The sequence below is a fragment of the Acipenser ruthenus genome, chromosome 3, assembly GCF_902713425.1.
Source record: "Acipenser ruthenus chromosome 3, fAciRut3.2 maternal haplotype, whole genome shotgun sequence".
Classification (NCBI taxonomy): Eukaryota; Metazoa; Chordata; class Actinopteri; order Acipenseriformes; family Acipenseridae; genus Acipenser; species Acipenser ruthenus.
The window spans coordinates 42,589,802-42,611,807 of record NC_081191.1 but is presented as its reverse complement, the minus strand read 5'-3'; the positions used below and the strand labels follow the sequence as shown (position 1 = coordinate 42,611,807).

The window sequence follows — 22,006 nt, the reverse complement described above, 5'->3', positions numbered from 1 at the left end:
AGACTACAGTGTAGAGCTGTGGATCCAAACTGAGTGCCATGACACCCAACATGGTGGAATGCAGAGGCAACTTCAACGAGGAAAAACTACTGACAACTATGCACCAGTAAAGGATCAACTGTCACAGCTCCGAGTGGCTACGTTACAAACAGCCTTTACTGATGGGATATTCAAATACTGTGATATCATTACAAATAATACACCCAGTCTAACAGGTCTGTTCTTGTTTAACTGCGCTGTGTAGTCAAATGAGATACTGTAAGGAAAGCTGTTACAGTTAAACGTATGCTGGGTGAAGTGTTCAGTTTCATTTGAGGTTTATCAGATTTCCCTTGATTAATTCCCGAGAATCCCATAGTGGACTGATTCAAATGACTGTGTTTTAACTTTGCATGTGTGGCATTCTTTGCATTATCTCATTTGAAGGTGGCAGTCGCTGAGAGCTACCAACACCACATCCATACAAAATAATATGAAAACAATGAATTATTACAATTCCTGATCAGTATAACCTCAATAAATACTATGCCTTTTAATGAAAGCTATCAGGGAGGCATCCTCAGTATACTTTGTAGGTAACTTTTGTTACAGATTCTTCTGTCCAGTAAATAATATAATTGCTTAATGTGAAATTAATTACAAATGAATAAAAATAAAAAACACCCCCTTTAAAAATCTGTTGGTTTTCTGTTGCTAACTTGACTCAAGTATTTTAAGTTTAATGTATTGGTTGTATAACAGACTAAGGACTGTTTAAGACAGCAGGGTGTAAGTGTATTCCTATTGTGGGTTCAGAAACCCCACAACCCTCCACAAGGTATAATTTATAAACAATTGAATTTAACATACACAGTACATTTTGTATATACAGACGTGCTCAAATTTGTTGGTACCCTTACAGCTCATTGAAATAATGCTTCATTCCTCCAGAAAAGTGATGAAATTAAAAGCTATTTTATCATGTATACTTGCATGCCTTTGGTATGTCATAGAATAAAGCAAAGAAGCTGTGAAAAGAGATGAATTATTGCTTATTCTACAAAGATATTCTAAAATGGCCTGGACACATTTGTTGGTACCCCTTAGAAAAGATCATAAATAATTGGATTATAGTGATATTTCAAACTAATTAGTTTCTTTAATTAGTATCACACATGTCTCCAATCTTGTAATCAGTCATTCAGCCTATTTAAATGGAGAAAAGTAGTCACTGTGCTGTTTGGTATCATTGTGTGCACCACACTGAACATGGACCAGAGAAAGCAAAGGAGAGAGTTGTCTGAGGAGATCAGAAAGAAAATAATAGACAAGCATGGTAAAGGTAAAGGCTACAAGACCATCTCCAACCAGCTTGATGTTCCTGTGACAACAGTTGCAAATATTATTAAGAAGTTTAAGGTCCATGGAACTGTAGCCAACCTCCCTGGGCGCGGCCGCAAGAGGAAAATCGACCCCAGATTGAACAGAAGGATAGTGCGAATGGTAGAAAAAGAACCAAGGATAACTGCCAAAGAAATACAAGCTGAACTCCAAGGTGAAGGTACGTCAGTTTCTGATCGCACCATCCGTCGCTTTTTGAGCGAAAGTGGGCTCCATGGAAGAAGACCCAGGAGGACTCCACTTTTGAAAGAAAAACATAAAAAAGCCAGACTGGAATTTGCTAAAATGCATATTGACAAGCCACAATCCTTCTGGGAGAATGTCCTTTGGACAGATGAGTCAAAACTGGAGCTTTTTGGCAAGTCACATCAGCTCTATGTTCACAAATGAAAAAATGAAGCTTTCAAAGAAAAGAACACCATACCTACAGTGAAACATGGAGGAGGCTCGGTTATGTTTTGGGGCTGCTTTGCTGCGCCTGGCACAGGGTGCCTTGAATCTGTGCAGGGCACAATGAAATCTCAAGACTATCAAGGCATTCTGGAGCGAAACGTACTGCCCAGTGTCAGAAAGCTCTGTCTCAGTCGCAGGTCATGGGTCCTCCAACAGGATAATGACCCAAAACACACAGCTAAAAGCACCCAAGAATGGATAAGAACAAAACATTGGACTATTCTGAAGTGGCCTTCTATGAGTCCTGATCTGAATCCTATCGAACATCTATGGAACGAGCTGAAACTTGCAGTCTGGAGAAGGCACCCATCAAACCTGAGACAGCTGGAGCAGTTTGCTCATGAAGAGTGGGCCAAACTACCTGTTAACAGGTGCAGAAGTCTCATTGAGAGCAACAGAAAACGTCTGATTGCAGTGATTGCCTCTAAAGGTTGTGCAACAAAATATTAGGTTAGCGGTCCCATCATTTTTGTCCATGCCATTTTCATTTGTACTGTAACACTTGAAATGTATTTGCTTACGATTGTAAGTCGCCCTGGATAAGGGCGTCTGCTAAGAAATAAATAAATAATAATAATTTGTTTTATTATTTACAATATTATGTTGAATAAAAAATCAAAAGCAAAGTCTGATTTCTATTAAATATGGAATAAACAATGGTGGATGCCAATTAACTTGAAACTGACAAAAGTATTTCAGAGAAAATTGTGCATTCTTCGTTTTTTGTGGAGGGGTACCAACAAATTTGAGCACATCTGTATTATTAGATTAATTCTAACAGTATGGCATGCATTACAGAGCAAGCTATAAACTACAATAAAATATTTACATACAAGTATGTAGTAGGTCCTCTTTTGTCGGGGACACATGTCACCAAATTTCCATTGGGGTTTCAAACTTTCCAGGAGGGTATTTGACCCCACAACCCCAACTATAAATCACCCCTGGCTTAAGAGGCTAACAGGCTGGTTGTACAGTGCACATTGTAAGCTCAGGACATAGATTTTGTCACAGGGCTTGAGAAATCTTCATCCGTATCATCTGTATTGCACTCTACTGAAATCACGACCACAATCCCCAATAAGGTTGTTAGATTCTGTTTAATTTCCTAAATGTTTACAAATGTAAGACTAAACATGTTAAAACTTAAATATACATATAACTCTTAATAGCAAACACTCCATTTGAGTTTAAAATCAATGACTACAATATGATTGTGTACGTACAACACAAACACATAAATGGAACAGAATATGAATGTGAATATATAATATCCTGATACTGTATAGTTACCACTGTATAAAAAAATGAGGCCAACATCTGTATTTCACGTGCATATTTCTGATACTGTTTAAATGTTTGGACAAAATTCGAAATATCTCAAGTTTGGAAAACATTTATGCGTTTAAAGCCTAAACAACTGCGACTACCTCTAAAAAACTGTTATATTCATGGGGGAGATGGTCAGTTAAGGCTTGTGTAAATGAAACCGTTGCTGTATTAGCTTTGCCTTACCGTGGATGCCATCGGGCAAGCTTTGTTCTTTATCCAGTAAAAGACATTTCTGTGCAGATACGTCTCGCTCAAGACCTAAAGAAAACAATAATATGAGGAGATAGTTCCTTTGCTTATTGTTAACATTATCGTGGCCAACATGCGGACTGTGAAAAAGATTTTTGGTGGTTCATGGGGCAAATCTGAGCAAGCAATATAACGAACATTTGCAATATAATGTTAAAACATGTTTAACCCTAAAGTCTAAACGTTTAGCAAATTAAACCAAAACTAACACCCCTAGTATTTATCACAGAGAATTTCTGAGAGGAATAGTTTTAGAAACTCTGTAATTTCTGCCCACCCCCTCTGAAACTACGGCAACTGATAGGCAGTAAAATGAAAATCTCTATACAAAGCAGACTGGCATTGTAGCATGCAGTCTACCCATATTGTTTATTTCATATAAGACTAGAACGGCAAGACCAATATATGATTGTTTTATGGTGATGGGCCTTCCCTAATACAGTGAAATATTTCATGTATGGACGCATATTAAATATATTCACAGAAAAAATGTCATGAAAATATTACATCCTCATAGGCGGTCATCATGCATTTGCGTCTTTCATATGTCCCCCATACAAAGATGAGAAAAGTTGTGTTTGTATCCGCCCCCATATGAGATCGCTATGCATGAAAAGGTAAAGTGATTGACTCAAAAAGCGCTAGGTATTGGGTGAACTGCAAAGAACATGCCATTTTTTTTAATGTATTTTTTTTTGTCTTTTTCGTTCTTGTAATGCGTCTTTACCTTGAAATGCCAGCAATGACCTGCACTGCTGGTGCATGGCTGGTTCGAGAGACTCAGTGCTTATTGAGAAGTTGGTTAAGCTGGTACCAGAAAAAAATGGGATATACTTTACAGTACAGTTCTAAACTAAAGTAAGCTGTTTGTGGTCAACACTGGAATTGTCAACAGGGAATTCAGACTCATGTTGTGTGTTTATGGTATATTATTTTACAAAACATATTAGACCCACCTGCTAATTTGCCAAGGAACTGAGATGCACCATCACTTTCTGTCCCGGGGAAAAATATATATATTATTATTGGGAAAATCACATAACAGAGGGCAGGTTACTGTTAAACAACATCAAAATGAAAACACTAGCATTTTTGACAGTGATAATTTAATTAACATTTTTTTAAGGACATCTAAAGCAAATGTACAATGTATTAGACCAACAATTTTCTATGGACTAATACGGCTACCATTTCATTTATCACCTTAGACAGGTTTAAAACTTTAGCTTTTTAGCTAATTTAAGGGCCGGATAAAATTATTCTGTTGTTAACTTTTTACTACAAGTACATCCAATGTGACCACTGCCAGGTGAACGATGTCAACAATTAGTAGCGCATGCTAGTAGTACCACCGAAAAAACGAACTCACCGCTAAGTCGATTACAAAAGAGTCATTTGTAAACACACTAATCACACAAATAAAAATAAATCTCAGTTTTTTACCGTCCTGTCCATTCTTCCGGCATTTCATCATCAAAATAGTACTGTTCCCACTGAACTCTGGGAGCTATAGTTCATCCCAATCCACTTCGATGGTACGAAAAACTTGGGTTGCGAAACCCTTAAAAAAACTACAAGTACCAGGCTGCCTCATGATGTGCTGGATAAGCTTGTAGTTTTATACGTTGACTAGTTTCCTAGGCGCTTAGGTTTTCAAACTACAAATCCCAGCACCGCGCGAGGATGGATGCGGAACTGGTAGCTCTAGCTCCGGTTTGAGAGACGGCTGTTGTCTGTTTCCTGCAGGAGAGAGGAGGTAAGCTGAAAGCTGATTGACTCCAGGAAGATACACCAGCATTGTAACCTTATCAACTTTACAGTACAATGAAACTGCCTGCCGTCCTACCCTCTATTGATTTAAACTACATCACCATATTGCTGGTAAGTACCTCTGTTTCTGTTGCAGAATCGATGTTTTAAAAAGAAAATTCCAACGTACCGGTCAGTGGTCCATGTCCTGGCTTTGCTTGTGCAGTCTACACACTGCGTTGTGACTGACTGAGTGTGTGAGTAGACGAGTGAGAGCACAACTCAGTGTGGCCTAGTAAGTACTGGTGACTAAATCAAAAATAAAACCGAAAAGGGGGAGGGTTATTATCGCCTGCAGCTCAATGTTTAAAAAGTCAAGAGGCCAGTGCAAAGATGACTGTCCACTATAGACTAGACAGTAATGTTTGAGAACAGTATGTGTATTTCTAGACTTAAGTCAATCAATAATTGTTTATTTGTTTTTTTTAACAACCACACAGTTTTTGACACACACATGTATGTGTACATATGTGTGTGTGTTTATATATATATATATATATATATATATATATATATATATATATATACAGTACTGTGCAAAAGTTTTAGGCAGGTGTGAAAAAATGCTGTAAAGTAAGAATGCTTTCAAAAATAGACATGTTAATAGATTATATTTATCAATTAACTAAATGCAAAGTGAGTGAACAGAAGAGAAATCTAAATCAAATCCATATTTGGTGTGACCACCCTTTGCCTTCAAAACAGCATCAATTCTTCTAGGTACACTTGCACAAAGTCAGGGACTTTTGTAGGCATATAGTCAGGTGTATGATTAAACAATTATACCAAACAGGTGCTAATGATCATCAATTCAATATGTAGGTTGAAACACAATCATTAACTGAAACAGAAACAGCTGTGTAGGAGGAATAAAACTGGGTGAGGAACAGCCAAACTCAGCTAACAAGGTGAGGTTGCTGAAGACAGTTTACTGTCAAAAGTCATACACCATGGCAAGACTGAGCACAGCAACAAGAGACAAGGTAGTTATACTGCATCAGAAAGGTCTCTCCCAGGCAGAAATTTCAAGGCAGACAGGGGTTTCCAGATGGGCTGTCCAAGCTCTTTTTAAAAAGTACAAAGGAACGGGCAACGTTGAGGACCGTAGACGCAGTGGTCGGCCAAGGAAACTTACTGCAGCAGATGAAAGACACATCATGCTTACTTCCCTTCGCAATCGGAAGATGCCCAGCAGTGCCATCAGCTCAGAATTGGCAGAAAACAGTGGGACCCTGGTACACCCATCTACTGTCCGGAGAAGTCTGGTCAGAAGTGGCCTTCATGGAAGACTTGCGGCCAAAAAGCCATACCTCCGACGTGGAAAGAAGGCCAAGCGACTCAACTATGCACGAAAACACAGGAACTGGGGTGCAGAAAAATGGCAGCAGGTGCTCTGGACTGATGAGTCAAAATTTGAAATATTTGGCTGTAGCAGAAGGCAGTTTGTTCGCCGAAGGGCTGGAGAGCGGTACACGAATGAGTGTCTGCAGGCAACAGTGAAGCATGGTGGAGGTTCCTTGGAAGTTTGGGGCTGCATTTCTGCAAATGGAGTTGGGGATTTGGTCAGAATTAATGGTCTCCTCAATGCTGAGAAGTACAGGCAGATACTTATCCATCATGCAATACCATCAGGGAGGCATCTGATTGGCCCCAAATTTATTCTGCAGCATGACAACGACCCCAAACATACAGCGAAAGTCATTAAGAACTATCTTCAGCGTAAAGAAGAACAAGGAGTCCTGGAAGTGATGGTATGGCCCCCACAGAGCCCTGATCTCAACATCACCGAGTCTGTCTGGGATTACATGAAGAGAGAGAAGCATCTGAGGCTGCCTAAATCCACAGAAGAACTGTGGTTAGTTCTCCAAGATGTTTGGGCCAACCTACCTGCCGAGTTCCTTCAAAAACTGTGTGCAAGTGTACCTAGAAGAATTGATGCTGTTTTGAAGGCAAAGGGTGGTCACACCAAATATTGATTTGATGTAGATTTTTCTTCTGTTCACTCACTTTGCATTTTGTTAATTGATAAATATAATCTATTAACATGTCTATTTTTGAAAGCATTCTTACTTTACAGCATTTTTTCACACCTGCCTAAAACTTTTGCACAGTACTGTATATATATCTATATATTAATTACAGTATATCCTTTTTTTTTTTTTTTTTACTTGCTTTTCTCAGCAGCTGTACCCACTTTGTTAATTACTGCCCGGGTTGGATTGCCTTAAATCAATGTAAATAAATTAGAAGCACTTGAGTATTCTACAAGTGCTAGAAACGCAGGTTTTGAAAGATAATGGATCATCAGCAATACAAAACAAACAAACTCATAGTACTGCAACCAAGATTCCTGAAAATACATTAAGACCAGTTACCAACAGGATCCTTTCACTTAGCACCCCATTGTCCAGTCCGGTTTATATCAATGTCCTGAGAAGTTACTTTCTTTTCGACAGCTCAGTATTGCACATTATAAATACTGAACATACTCTGCAGAGAGGGTCCCTAAAGGTACTCCTGGCACTTTCTATACAGTTGCTATACCAGCTTTTCCTCAATTTATGTCTGCGCATTAACTACAAACACCTATTGTGCTGATCATCACAGGTTTTGAATTGTGCAGCATATGTAGAACCACAAGGTTAAGTTTTTATGCAAATCAAACACAGAACATATCACCCATTCCTAACCAGAAATGGCTTTGTCATTGCATGGGTGATACAGTAAGTTGGTATTCAATATGCACATCAAGTTGTTGACAGATTAATACGTTTGAGCTACTTTCTAGTAGTTATGTGTTTCAAAGTCATTTGCAATAAACAAAATGCTAGGTGAAAAGAGCTGCTTTGTTAGGAATAATTGGAAAACCAAATACAGTACGTGTTCATACTGTATCAGCTTGCTTCCTGTTCACTATTTATAGTGTGTGTGGCACTATCTGTCTTCCTGAACAGAATGGCTGGCTTTTGGTTATGTGTAGTAAAAACTTGCTATGGGTAGATGTGCTTTATTTATTTTTAACTGTCATTTTTATACTGGGGGTTTAACTTTGCTGTTATTTTTGACACAAAGTGCAGGTGTCGGCTGGGCAGCTTATTTTTCGTGGCTTGGAGAAAAAAACAGCCATGGCCTATGGAAGTGAGTAAACCTCCAGGCTGTGTTTCAAACAAACACTCAGTCTTTGATGTTTAACAAGTCTGATTTGCCTTGCATTGACACTTCAACACACAAATCTTAATTCATGCAAGCGAACTGAAAATTGATCATTGGAGGAAGTGTCAAAATAAGTGAAAATACTCTCCCATATGGATTATTAACAGCATTATACTACTTAATTGGTACGCTATTCACATTGTATAATCGTTAGTTACACAAAGCATTTCCTTTAGAGTTACAAATCAATCAACCTATTATTCATTTGTTAAAGGTTGTAAACATACCATGGTCAGTGTTGTACAGGCAGGGGCTGTATCTGGGGTCCTTTACCCATTCCAGGGCTCTACGTTTAGATTTTTAACTACTGGCCCCTTAGGCCACTGAGCTAGTGTTTTTACTGGCCCGGATGCAATTTTATCTGGCCCAATATATTTATATATTTTTTCATGATGGTTTTTATTTTCAGTATGTTTCTAACTGTGTATGGTAACCGAAGAGAGCCCACGTCTCAAAAGAAAGCTAAACGAAGCCTTCAATATATGTTACTTCAGCCATTTAACATGCACACATTTGTATGCTTGTCAGAAAATGAAAATACTGTATTGAAGATTTGAAAATCTATGTGTGCAAATGATACTCATTTTTTCACAAGCAAACCTGCAACCGAGCTGTTAGCATATGGTCACAGCAACGCTAAAACTGAATTATAATAATCCTAACTAGTGTCAGTGTAGTCAAATACATGATTACATGAAAATAAATTTTAAAAAAAACCAAAAAAAAAAACTATTTGAACAGCATATTACATATGAGTACACAAAAAAAACTTATACATTAGCTACTAGTAGAAGCAAACGCGTCTTTTTTTTTTTAATGCTGACGCTTAACACGTGTTATGTCAGTCTTAAACCCGTTGTTTGCAAATTAAACGTAAGGACCCTAATTAATTATGCAATGCTTGTAATAGCAACATTCTACAGTAATTGTATTCTGTTTGAAAATGTTGCCAATTGTATTGCATTGTTTTTAGCTAATGTTAACAGATCCCTGCTTGAGTTCCTCTGTAATGACTGTACACAGCAGCTTCTGCAGCTGTTGCTAGCCAGTCGTGAAACAACTTCTGGGAGCATGGCACCGGCGAACTTTAAATGTGTGAACTGAAATAAAATAATGTATACAGCAAGTGCTAAAAGTTGGATAACATTGAAATTAGAAAGGTAATTTAATGTTATGATGAATATAAAGACATGTTAAGCAGAACAACGCAGCGATTAATAAGAAAAGGCAAGATACTTGGAGTTGGAAAGGAGTTATTTTTTAACTCTGGACTGCAGTTCAATGTAAAACGTCCAGGTATCCTTGCTTTGAATTATTTACAGGTTATTGAATAAACAAAGTAACCTGACTTAGATTCATCTGCTGTCAGTACTTGATGGCTAGTTGTAATTCGTAATGTTAAACTACTGTAATGTTGGAATGCATTTTCTATTATTTTGGCCAGGTTACAATATTTACGCTATTAAGATTATTTTATTAATATTATTTGTTAGAATTAAACATATTTAGAATATTTAGGTTGTTATATGATAGGTGTTATTTTATTCTGAATGCACTACAGCAAAAATTATTATTTGGTGGTTTGCGCGATATTATGCTACTGTTGCTTTAATTGGAAGAGATACGCGCTGTGACGTTACTGCTCATTGAGGTCTGTATTTTAATTCAGTAAACAAAAGGAAAAACTTGTGCCTAAGGAAAAAGGATATTGAACGAAGAAATCTCGTCTTGGACATTGTTTGTACACTTTGTGAACCCGGCTAAACTTTACTGGCTTACACTGTTATGCTGTCTGCTGTACACACACATTTGCCTTTTATTCTTGGGAACGTAAGGGACCAGAGTTCGGGTAATCGAATACACAAAAATGTTGCACCCTGTGTATTCAAGTAGCAAACTATTCGAAATTCCCATCCCTAATCCTAATGATAAACACTATTAAAACAATATTCATAATACAAAATAATAACTCAGCATTGTCGCTTGTGTAGCCTCTCCCAAGTCAGCGCCAATCTTGCTGAGTGATACCAACGAGTCCTGGAAAGATTGTGACTGGCATTTTTGACCTGAATGCATCGGATCCCAAATCAAAAAGTTAGACAATTCGATCACATATCTGGGTATCCATCGGGACATCTTACTGTGAGACTGGGTGTGATGTAAACAAAATGTTGAATTCACGACAAATAAAGCTGCTGTTCTATCTGCAAGTCTGGGAAACTGATGCCAAACAAGGCAGAACATTACATTTTTTTCACTGTCATAATGAAGCCAGATGAAGTGTCCACTCTAAATGTTCGTCTTCATTTTTTTTTCCATAATTACTTTCTTTATGATTTATTGATTTCAGCGCTTTCCTTTTGGCTTATTGGTTGCTTAGTTGTAGAAAACCCGATTTGTAAAAGGTTTGCCATGTCACGGGAACGAGTACCACCGACACAGCACTTTGGTACGTAGTCTCAGATTCTGACTGTACAACAAATATCACGTGCGGCGGGAAAGTTAGGATTAGTGCGTAGTTATGTTTTTAAAAAATGGTTTGTAAATTACAAATATATTTGTTTTAAAATTGAACTGTGTTGGTGAGAGAAAAAATCGTTATGAAACTTACTCGAGTGACTGTAAATGATAATCCGCTTCTTGCATTGTGTGTCATTTCGCACCCAATCATATTTCAATGCGATAATTGGCCACTTCTTGCATTGGCCGTAATTTCACAGCCAATCGTGTTTCAGTACAACCACAGGGTTATTCACATGACGTAAACACCGAATAAGTCACGTTACGTAGTGGGTGGGGAGGCGAGGCGGCGCTGGAGCCTTGCAGAGCCTGTTCCGCAAAAACAAACCTGAAAACTAACTTCACACGCGCAGTTATGAATTTTTTTTTTCAATTTTGTTGGCCTAATGCACCTAATGCAATTAAACAAATATTTATTTGCAATCGAGTATACTGTCCTCTCATGTTAAATTGAAGTTGCAGCGAACTGGTGCAGCTGTAACGGCTATTAATATATAATTATTATTTATTTCTTAGCAGACAATGAATTAACCAAGGTTCCCTATTTACACAATTGGCTAAAACAAACCAATACAGGTGAATTAAATATAAATCACTACAGAAATGTGCACGTTTAATTTTGTCCCCACCAGTGGTACTTCTGTCAGCGCATGTTTGGTATTTTAAGTGATGCTTCTCCAGGAGCTGTAATTACCACTGTTCAAATCCAATGAATCACTGAGCCTGGAAAAGAAAACGTATTGTTAGAAGCGGTGGAAATGTAGGTATTTCATTTTCAGGTCTCTGTCCTTATATTTCTGCATGCAACACAATTTACCACTCACCTATGCTTAAGTTCTCTTTTCCTTCGTAGCCACTCTGTCAAGGCTTTTGATGCTTTGGCCATCTTCATGTCTCTCCTGTTGCAGTTGTTGGCTCCGCTGATGTCCGCACATCCCCCATGTCTACACTAAATTGATCTGGACGGCGTGGGAAACAGAATGATCGTGCTGGTCCATTCGGGTGCAGGAAGTTAATTTCAGCCTTCTGATCAGCAGACACCACCAGCTCGAGCCACCAGTGACTGTCATACTGAACAGTAACGTATCCTTCCACATGGTCAAATGGTAGGACATCCTCTTTGACTGTGATTTGTTGACTGGGAGAACTGTCGTAGAAGAACTTTTGCTTTGGAAACTGGTTGAAAGAAATGGAGATGCCGTTTGCCATGCACAGTTCTTACCTTGAGGAATTGTTGCTCCAGAAAATCTTGCTCAGCTTGCCATTGTGCTATCGTGAAGTATTCTACTTCAAGAGTAAGAATGTTGTATTTTGCAAACCTGTACAATTTGTGTGGAGTCTGGATCTAGCCATGGTATGGATGCTGCAAACTGGCTTTTGTTGCCATTTCTTTAATGGTTCCTCCTACACCATCACAGGGTCCTTTGCCATGAGACGTTGCAAAGAAGCTCCACTCTGCTTCCACACCCAAATCTTTCAAGTGCTGGCAAATGTTGAGGACATTTTTACAGTTCTTTTATTGCCCTGCACACCCAAGAAGTAATAGATTTTTCTCAGACACCTCCCAAATTTGTTCTCCAAGAACGTCAAAGGATGCTTTTGAATGAGAAACAGCGACCGTGTCATGAGTCATGCATTCTGATATTGCAACATATGAGATGTGCTGAGAATTCCCATCTTTGTTTCGCCAATAGCAAACAAAAGAATGTATGGTTGCCTGAGAGTTGTTCCGATGGTGTGATTGTGCTTCGTCTTGCATGACGAAAGTGAAGTTTTCTGCAAAATCACCAACAACTAGGAATTCATTTTCTTGAAGGAGTTCATCCCTCAGCTGTTGATAATATGCAGTCTGCATCTTTGCAATGAAATCATGTCGACAAAGACGTTGGAGATGGCTTGTGAAAGTCTCTGACAGGTTCATTGATTGTCTGAAGGGTGGATCTGTCAGTTGTAGTCCACTTTCAATACTCCACTGGTTTCTCCAGGCTATCTTGAAAGAGCATTTGTAGATGACTCTTGAAATCTTCAAGTGATGTACAATTTTCACACTTTCCTAAGTGGCAATCGACGTTAGGTGGGGACACATGAGATAAGATAAGCAATGCCGATAGTGATTCAAAGGCACTTCTGTATTGGCACTCAGTTGTGGAAGCTTAGAACAAATGAACATCAGCTTTACTTTCTGGTGTGTTGTGCAGACAGACACAGCATGTGTACCACTACTGCCTGCCAATAAACACTCCTTTGGTTTCAGCTCTGCAAAGTTGGAGAAGCCAGTCTTTATGTCAGGATGCTGTAATCTGAAGAAACGACAGGCCTCTGAAAGACAAGACGTTTTTATTGGTGCTCCCTCCTTCCCGACTCTTTATTGTAAACAGAAACAAAATCTTTCTTTACGGCCATGGGTCGACTAAAATCTTCCCTCTTGTAGAACAATTTTACCATTTGAGCAATCTTCTCTGTTATCATTCTCTCCCCCTCACCCCCATTTTTGGATTCGGATCCGATAGGCATCCCTTCTCTTCCTGTAATGCCTCCATATAAACTAAGACATTGAGACAGCTGTCCAAAATATGAACTTGCTGACTTCAACTGATATTTGAATTAAATTTTTCCTTCAGCTGGGCCATTATCTCTTGATATGCCTGAGCCTGCTCCTTGATTGTTTCACAGTCTTCCACTTCTGTTTGTGGGAAAACCTTTCTTCGCTTTCTCTTTATTGCTTCTCTGACCTTCTTTACCTTCTGAGCTGCATATACCTTTTGTGACAATTTACTTGAAATCTCATGTTCCTTTTCAGCTTCGAAAATTTCGTTGCTTTCAGGTTACTTGCCTTGGACACCATGAGGGCTGGATTTTCTGGAAGTAGACTCCTTGGGGTTACTTTGTGTTGAAGGGGATGTTTGGTTTTGGTCAGGAGGACGATGGGCAAGCAACTTCAAACAAGGGTAACATAACTTCTGGCCATACACAAAGTTCAGCTTCTGGTGGTCCTTGATCTGCTACTTTGTTAAGGTGCGACCTTTTGTGCTGCACACTCCACGATGCTTTGCAAATGGGTCACAGCATGCATTGATGTCTTTAATGCCAAGAAAGTCATTTATGCAACAAATTGTCTTCAAGATCAAATAGACTGCAATACTGCAGTCTATTTTGGAAGAGTACCAGGTTTAAGGACACACCTTAGTTGAGTTTTCTTATTTTTCACTTTATAAAGGGCACATTTCAGTGTTGCTCTATATTTAATTCACCTGTGCTACACTTTAGTCACATGTGTTAATAGGCCACATTGGTTAATTAACATGACTCTGTTACAGCTGCACCAGTTCACTGCAGCTTCACTGCAGTATACTTGATTTACAACTAAATATTTTTGTTTAATTGTATTAGGTGTGTAATCGCTTCACTTAGAAGATTCACCTGACACACCTGACATCTTAAAGCACGTATGGAGTTTGCGAAAAAGCATGTAGATGATACTGTAGACATGTGGAAAAAGGTTTGTGGTCAGTCGAGACAAAAATTGAACTTTTTGGTCTAAATTCCAAGCGCTACGTCTGGCGCAAGCCCAACACTGCACATCACCCAGTCAACACCATCCCAACTGTCAAGCATGGTGGTGGCAGCATCATGTTATGGGGATGCTTCTCTTCAGCAGGGACTGGGAAGCTTGTCAAGATAGAGGGGAAAATGGATGGTGCAAAGTATAGGCGAATGCTTGAGGAAAACCTGTTTGAGTCAGCCAAGACTCTGAAACTGGGGAGGAAATTCACATTTCAGCAGGACAATGACCCGAAGCACAAAGCCAAAGCCACACTGGAGTGGTTGAACAAGAAGAGAATTAATATTCATGAGTGGCCCAGTCCAAGTTCTGACTTGATTCCAGTCGAAAATTGATGGTGAGACTTGAAGATTGCAGTCCATCGACGATACCCAACAAACTTATCAGAACTGGAGCAATTTTCCCATGAAGAATGGGCAAAGATTTCACCATCCTACTGTGCAAAAAGACTCATAGCAGTAATTGCTGCAAAAGGTGCTTCTACCAAGTACCGACTTAAGGGGCTGAATACTTATGCAACCAGTAAATTTCATTTTGTACATTTTCTTTGCAAGTTTTGCTCATATTTAACCTCCTCCTCATTTAACAGTGTTCAGTTTAACCAATACAGCTTTGAATGAAAAAAGTTTGTTTGAAAAACTGTGCATACATTATTTGTAATTCAACAAAATGTGAAAACTTTGCAGGGTGGTGAATACTTCTGCAAACCACTGTATGTAGGGTTCTAACACCCTACTGCACAGGAAGTTAATTTATAGTTTTGGTAGCAAGAAAAATTGGTTTCACTCAAGTCAAAGTGCAAGTATGCAAAATTAAATCGTTGCACTAAAATAACAACATCCTTTCTGTTTATTCTGACTGTAGTGCCACATCTATATATACTGAATGTACACATAATAAAACAATTCAAAAGCTAGTTGCATGCATAGTTATGAAGATCCATTTTTACTTATTCAAAAAGTTTTTAAAACCTTTTTTTCTTACATGTCAACGTATTTGTACCGTTAAGAGTGTGTTCAGAAACATAAGTAGAATGCCATTCAAACAATTAGGACTGTTGTGTGACCCTATTTCTCCAACAACGAAAGGAAACACTTTTTTTGTCCATCTTATGATTAAGATAAGTTTATATTTTTCAGTTAATCCATAAGTGCAACGAGAGTTGGGGGTAACGTGTTACTGTAATATTACTTTTGTCAATAAATGTTAACCTATATGTGGGGTTCAGGGGGCGGAGCTAGGCACCAACAACCTATCATCTGCTGTCATCAATTAAATCTACCTTATTTAAACATTAGTCACCTCTACCTAGCTGTCTTGTGTTTTTTCGTTTTGGCATAAACCTAAGCGATTTCAAGACCCATCAACTTTTGTATACCTCAATAATGGAGTACTTACAGCAGTTGTCATCGGATTCAGAGGATTCCCAGGATTTTCTGTCATTACCAGATCATTCTCCTCCAGCTTCAATCCAGGGTTCATCCAGTCTCCGTTTTTTCTCCCCTTCTGGTATTTCAGTTACATCTGATCAGGCTCCCGATCAGGCTCTCGACCAGGTTCTAGTTCAAATGTTGCCTACCGTTCCTGCCACCCAAACATCGAATCTGCGCCGATCCAAGCGACTTCGGCCTCAGGACGCCCCTCCGGATCGATTGTTTTGGAAGGACTGGCCCATGAATAAATTGATAAAAACCCTCCTTAAAAACGGTAATGCGATTCCGGCAGGGAGTGATAGAGAGTCTCTTTTTATTCTCTATTGCAATTCAGTCTCAGCAGAACCAGTCTTTCCAACGAAAAAACATAATCAGCCGCGCCCAGCCATTCAGCGTCCTAAAACAGACAGCAGGCAGTGTATTCCGGACCAAATCACCCCCACAACTAGCACCGCTAACCAGCAGCCAGCCATTGAAATCCAACATTCGCAAATATTTAACGAGATAAAATCATTTATGCAGCCTTTTGCCGATACTCTATCTTCAGTCAGTTCTCAACTGTTGGATCTAGAAAAAAGGGTGTCTATTATGGATCAGGGAAAACAATCTACAGCACTGTCATTAATTCCAGCATCAAATACTGCAGCAGCGCCCACAGCTTCTTCCGGTCCAGCCCTAATTTCAGCCAGCGAAGCAGATCCTCCAAAATACAACCTCGCTACTGGATCTACATATGGATCCTCCTCTCCAACTGCAGCTAGACGTCACACTATATCTCCACAAATCAGACGTAACATTCTCGAAGATTTCCAAATTCCACAGTTTGCTGCCCACAGCTCTGCAATATCCAGCAGCAACGCCACAGTTCAATCAGCTGATTTTCAACTAAATCCAACTATTAATAAACTTCTTAATTCAGCTCAAGATTACATGGCATCAGCACTTGCCCCATCTACCAGATCCTCGTACTCTACAGGTTGGGCATGTTATGTAACTTTCTGTTTACAAAGCAGGATTAATCCTACTCCATTCAACCAGGACTGGATCATGGCGTTCATAGTGCATGCAAAGGACTCTCTACATCTGGCACCAGCTACAATCAGACTATATTTGTCAGGAATTCAGCATCAATTTCGCTTGATGTCCATCAATTCCCCAACTCTATTCAATTCCAGCAGTTCGTCTCCTTTTACGAGGAATTTCCAAGTGCTCTCCGGCTCCTTCTTCTGCTCGCCTGCCTATTTCTATAGACATTCTCAGTAACTTGATTTCAGTTCTCCGCCATGGCTGTTTTTCTCCATTTGATGATTTAACTATGGAAGTCATATGTCTATCTGCATTTTTGGAGTTTTTGAGATGTTCTGAATATAAAGTTCCTTCTATTGCCAGCTTTCCTACCCTCGGTATGCGCTGCAGTGTCCTCAAGCTCATCCCAGATTCTCATTTCATCTTATTTCTTCGCATTTCAAAAACAGATCAACTGCGGCAAGGACAATGTATTCAGCTTTCTAAGATCAACTCTCCTCTGTGTCCCTTCACTTCCATGTTGAAGTACATTGCAGAACGCAAGGCCATTTCATCCTCCGACCCTTTGTTTATCAATTCAAGCCGGTCCATTGTATCAAGGCATTGGTTTTCAACACACCTTTCCACTGTGGTATCCAGAGCAGGTCTTCCTTCGCAATTCTACACTCCTCATTCATTTAGAATAGGGGCAGCTACTTCAGCTGCAAAAGCCAACATTAACCAGCATTTAATTAAAAATATGGGCGGTGGACTTCATCAGCAGTTGAAATTTATATTCGTTCTTCATCATCTGAAATATCCTCCGCACATCAGTCCATTGCTAGTATGTCCGGAGTGGGGACGACCTTTCTGCCTGGGCCACCAAAGATTTCCCCCTAAGAAATAAAATTAAAAGAAAGGGTTTTTTTTCTTTCCACTGTGCAGAGGGTCTTCACATAGTCATTAGGGTACAGTCTACTAACCCCTTTGTCACGTTAAGTGTTTGTTTTCTTTCTTCTAAATGTTTTCTCTTTTTATGCATTGGCGGTTCTCTCTTTGTTGCGTCAGCGGGAAGCCGGGGGTCCATCTTTTGGGGGGTTAGTGATTCCACTTTCTCCAACCCTTTGTTAAGCTCCGCTTCATTTACCTCATAGAGGAGGGTTCTCCATCTGCATGTATGTTTCTTTTGGGATTCTTCTTTCAGGTCTGATGCCTCTATGTGAGGGTCCCCAAGCGGTGGCATCCCTCGTGTTTGTCTGGTCTCCTCAAAGACGGTGGCCCCTCTCCTGTTTGTCGGGTCTCCTCAGCGACGGAACCCCCCTTCTATTATGTTGGGCTTTGAAGAGACGGAACACCACGCATTATATGTTTTAACAAATACTAACTATGTTTCCGGTTCGCGAGCCTCTTCGTATGTCGGGTAACCTCAGAGACGGTGCCCCTCTTGGTATGTCGGGTCACCTCAAAGACGGTGACCCCCCTCCTGTTTGTTCGGTCTCCTCAGTGACGGAACCCCCCTACTGTATATGTTGGGTCAGGAAGAGCCGGAACCTCTTTTGTGTTAACAATACTAATTCTTGTTTTTCTTTCCGGTTCGCGAGCCTCTTCGTATGTCGGGTAACCTCAGAGTCGGTGCCCCTCTCGTATGTCGGGTCACCTCAGAGACGGTGGCCCCCCTCCTGTTTATCGTGTCTATCGATCAAGTAAATGTTGGGCCTTGAAGAGGCGGCGCCCCTCTCTCCATGTGTATATGTTTACTAACTGTGTCAATAAACACAATCAGGTGGCATAGCTCTGCCCCGTGAACAAGGTAATATAACATGTTAGATTTTTAATGGGAGTAATAATATTAGTTACTTTCCGCAAAAAATATGCAGGTTTGTCTTGCTGCCTTTTTTTAAAGCCAAAGTACATTTCAGTTCAGTTGTAACCGTAAACGTGCACTTCTCTATTGTATTTTACACATGGTGCGTTGATGTGGTAAACTTAATTTCTAATCACCCTGTAATTATTATTAATAATAATAATAATAATAATAATAATAATAATAATAATAATAATAATAATAATAATTCATCCACTGTCTCCCAAAAACCAACACTGACAAAGTGATCTGCATTATCACAATTTGCCCAAATGGAACTGTGGTTTGTATTCCCAAGGTATCGAATGACAGGATCTAACACAGACATTTTGGTATCTGAGATGGTTTGAGTATTAATGGAATGAAATGAAAACCTTTCCTGCATATGTACAGGTGCTCATTCGCAGCAGGGGACGAAATTGGTATTTAAGATTGATCCATCCATGGCTAATTTATTGATCTAATAAATCGCACAGATTAGTTATCTCCCTTCTTGGCAGCCGGTACTTTGATATTAATTCTGAGTCTGTATACGCATCAGGAGGTTTTGACCGGTCCCTAAATTCTCTTTCCCTTCTCATTTCTCTGCCTTATCGATGGTGAGCTAGTAGGATAAGCGGCATGGCATGTCCCACAGCAGGATCTGCGATGAAAATTGCTACTTACAGTTGCTGTCTGTCTGTCACAAATTTCAGTGAAAATTTTATGAAACCCACATTTTAATCTGCGAGGGGATTCAACACAAATCGTTTTTAAGAAATGGGCCCCTGGTTATTTTAATGCATCTAGTCTGTGGGCACAAAAGTCACCCTCATGCCAGCAAGCCACTAACCACACAGGACAGTTCATACATTTAATGTACAGAGGCAGCTTTTGTCAAAAAAACAGAATTTTCTGAACAAATAAATAGTTATGAAGTTAAACTTTGTTGTTTCATTCTGTGGCTAATAATTTGCTTTATATTTGAACCTAAGCAAAATTACACATCATCAAACACTTCGACCTGACTTAAGTTTAGTGACCTTGGTGCCCTGTACAAATGTATTGAAATGAAGGCCATTTGCCCTTGCCCATCTTTTTGCGAATTACTCTCGATGTGAGGTTAGTTTGACAAATTACTTTTTAAAAGACGATATTCTGAATTGTGTACATTGTTACAGTGTGTACAATGTTTTGAAAGTTGATTAATGGAATTAAGGCCTTGGTGATAAGTAGTAAATTATGTATTGCGAGGAATGCAATGGAAAAGCTTGCCCCCCCTGAAAGTGAGACTATGTTCCCAGGGAACCAAGCTGATTGTTTATGTGAGCTTTACATTGTCCAAAACACAAGGAGAATGCAGCACTCATCCGAAGAGACCACACACTCCCTACTGCTTCAAAACTTTATCAAGAATAAAACCCTAAAGGATATTGCCCTTTTGAACTGCATGCAGGTGTCACAGCCACTCCTTACATTATCATAGTTAGATCAGCATTTTCAAAGTCACTAATCACTTCCTACTTCCTCCAAGTAGTCTGAAGCTTCTGTTGTATGACTCGGCTGCATCAACCGTTTTTAAGCTTTGTTTTAAAGTGTTATCTGTGTTATGATCACATGTTGTGAAATATAGAGACTGGTCCTCACTGACCGCAATCCGTACAAAATGTGATTTAACTTTTTGTACAATATTCTTACAGCAATAGCTAAATAATGCATCATTCAAAGTAAAAATGTTAAAGGCAGCTATTTAACAGGCACAGCAATCTTCCAGAAGCACCTGGCTAATACCACCCCCCGACCCTGCTTCAAGGGAAGGGAGAAAAAATAAAAACATTTTATAAGGGGCAATTTCCAGGCGGTGAAGGTAAGAAAAAATAAGTTATTCCATACTGGTACATGCTGTGGCCGCTAGTTTAGTGGTATGGTGATTCTCTCAATGAGCTTCACGTGTGTGGTTAATTTAGCTGTTTTAATGCTCTGGCAGTTTGCTGTATATGATTCCACTTGCTTTATTACCTCCGAACTCCATGAGTGGGATTGCCAAGTACCTGATTGCACACTTCACGTGGTGACTTGTACTGCTGTAGATGACTAGCTTTTGTAGGCTGAAGCACTTACATGTTAATTGCACAAGAAGGGGGTGGGGGGAGATGTCTGTCTAAAAGGGCCTGAATACTTTTTGGTACACACAGGTATAAATCACTAGCTGGAGGCAGTTTTCAAACAATCAGAAGGAGGAAGGAGGGGGGAGGGGGGAGGTGCACTTTACATCTGTCTATTTTATAAACCTTATTGAAACCGTTTGGATAAATGGAGTGCTCAAAGCACCTGAGTGTAACTGAAGGTGGGCACTGGTATCTGAAGGATTGGATTATAATACACAATATACTGTAACATCAGTAATAGTGGAATCCATCCTTCTCACTCTTACAAGATTGGATTTGTCTGTCTCCTGTTTTTATTTAGTACTGAATTGACCCCTTGAGGTTTAACAGTCAGCAGTACTAAAACAAAAAGGATTCCAAACCTAGCAACTGTTAAGCAAACCAGAAACAAGTGCAGGGACTGTACTATGGTGATTAACATTCTTGGACAGCGCTTATAAAATCCTGAGAAACGTCCTTATCCTGCCAAGCAGGAGAAACAAAGGGGAATCCCACAATTGAATTGCTGAGAATGCAACCACATATGTTAAAATCTTAATTGAGGGATGTGTATGTAAACCTGTGGCTTGGGTGAGGTAACTGAAGAGATCATCAAGGACATTTTGCACTATAATTGTATCCATAATTAAAGCATCATGCATTTCTCCCCAATTTTGGGATTTATTTAGAAACTGGTGAAACTGTAGACTGGCCTGGCTTTGCCCCTACACCTATGTCCTAAGTAATTCATGACCTCGGTCCCACCTGAAATAATGGATTCTTGGAAACAGAGTTAGATTTCCTCTAGGAACATTTTAGAAATCTGGAATTAGAAGCTAGAACACCATGTTAATCACCTGAACACAAGAACATCCTAACTACAAAAAAAAAAAATGCGTGTCATAAATATATTAACTTTAATGTCTGGTCTCGTAGACACCAATTGCTATTAGTTTTTGACACCCATAAGGTAACATTAGGAAGTCCAAGATGAGTGCTAATCAGACCTAATTGCTAAAATTTTCAAAACTATTGGTGGGGGGCATATAGAGTAGAAGCG

The 22,006-nt window shown here is 39.4% G+C and overlaps 2 protein-coding genes across 5 annotated transcripts in view; one reads left to right on the top strand and one right to left on the bottom strand.

Annotated features, from left to right (window-relative positions):
* Positions 1-5,082, bottom strand: part of invs (inversin) — a 117,799-nt gene extending 112,717 nt beyond the window's left edge. For 2 of the 3 annotated variants that reach the window (XM_033993188.3, XM_059012950.1), the window contains exons 1-3: positions 4,784-5,082; positions 4,371-4,409; positions 3,349-3,423 (exon numbers count right to left, since the gene is read on the bottom strand). In XM_033993188.3, the coding sequence (XP_033849079.3) occupies positions 3,349-3,360 (12 nt within the window). In that variant the 5' untranslated portion in view covers positions 3,361-3,423; positions 4,371-4,409; positions 4,784-5,082. The remainder of the gene's footprint in view (positions 1-3,348; positions 3,424-4,370; positions 4,410-4,783) is intronic. The other variant, XM_033993189.3, reaches the window with a different exon arrangement.
* A 27-nt stretch (positions 5,083-5,109) lies between these two features.
* Positions 5,110-22,006, top strand: part of erp44 (endoplasmic reticulum protein 44) — a 65,271-nt gene continuing 48,374 nt past the window's right edge. For both annotated transcript variants that reach the window (XM_033992442.3, XM_033992441.3), the window contains exon 1: positions 5,110-5,295. In XM_033992442.3, the coding sequence (XP_033848333.1) occupies positions 5,239-5,295 (57 nt within the window). In that variant the 5' untranslated portion in view covers positions 5,110-5,238. The remainder of the gene's footprint in view (positions 5,296-22,006) is intronic.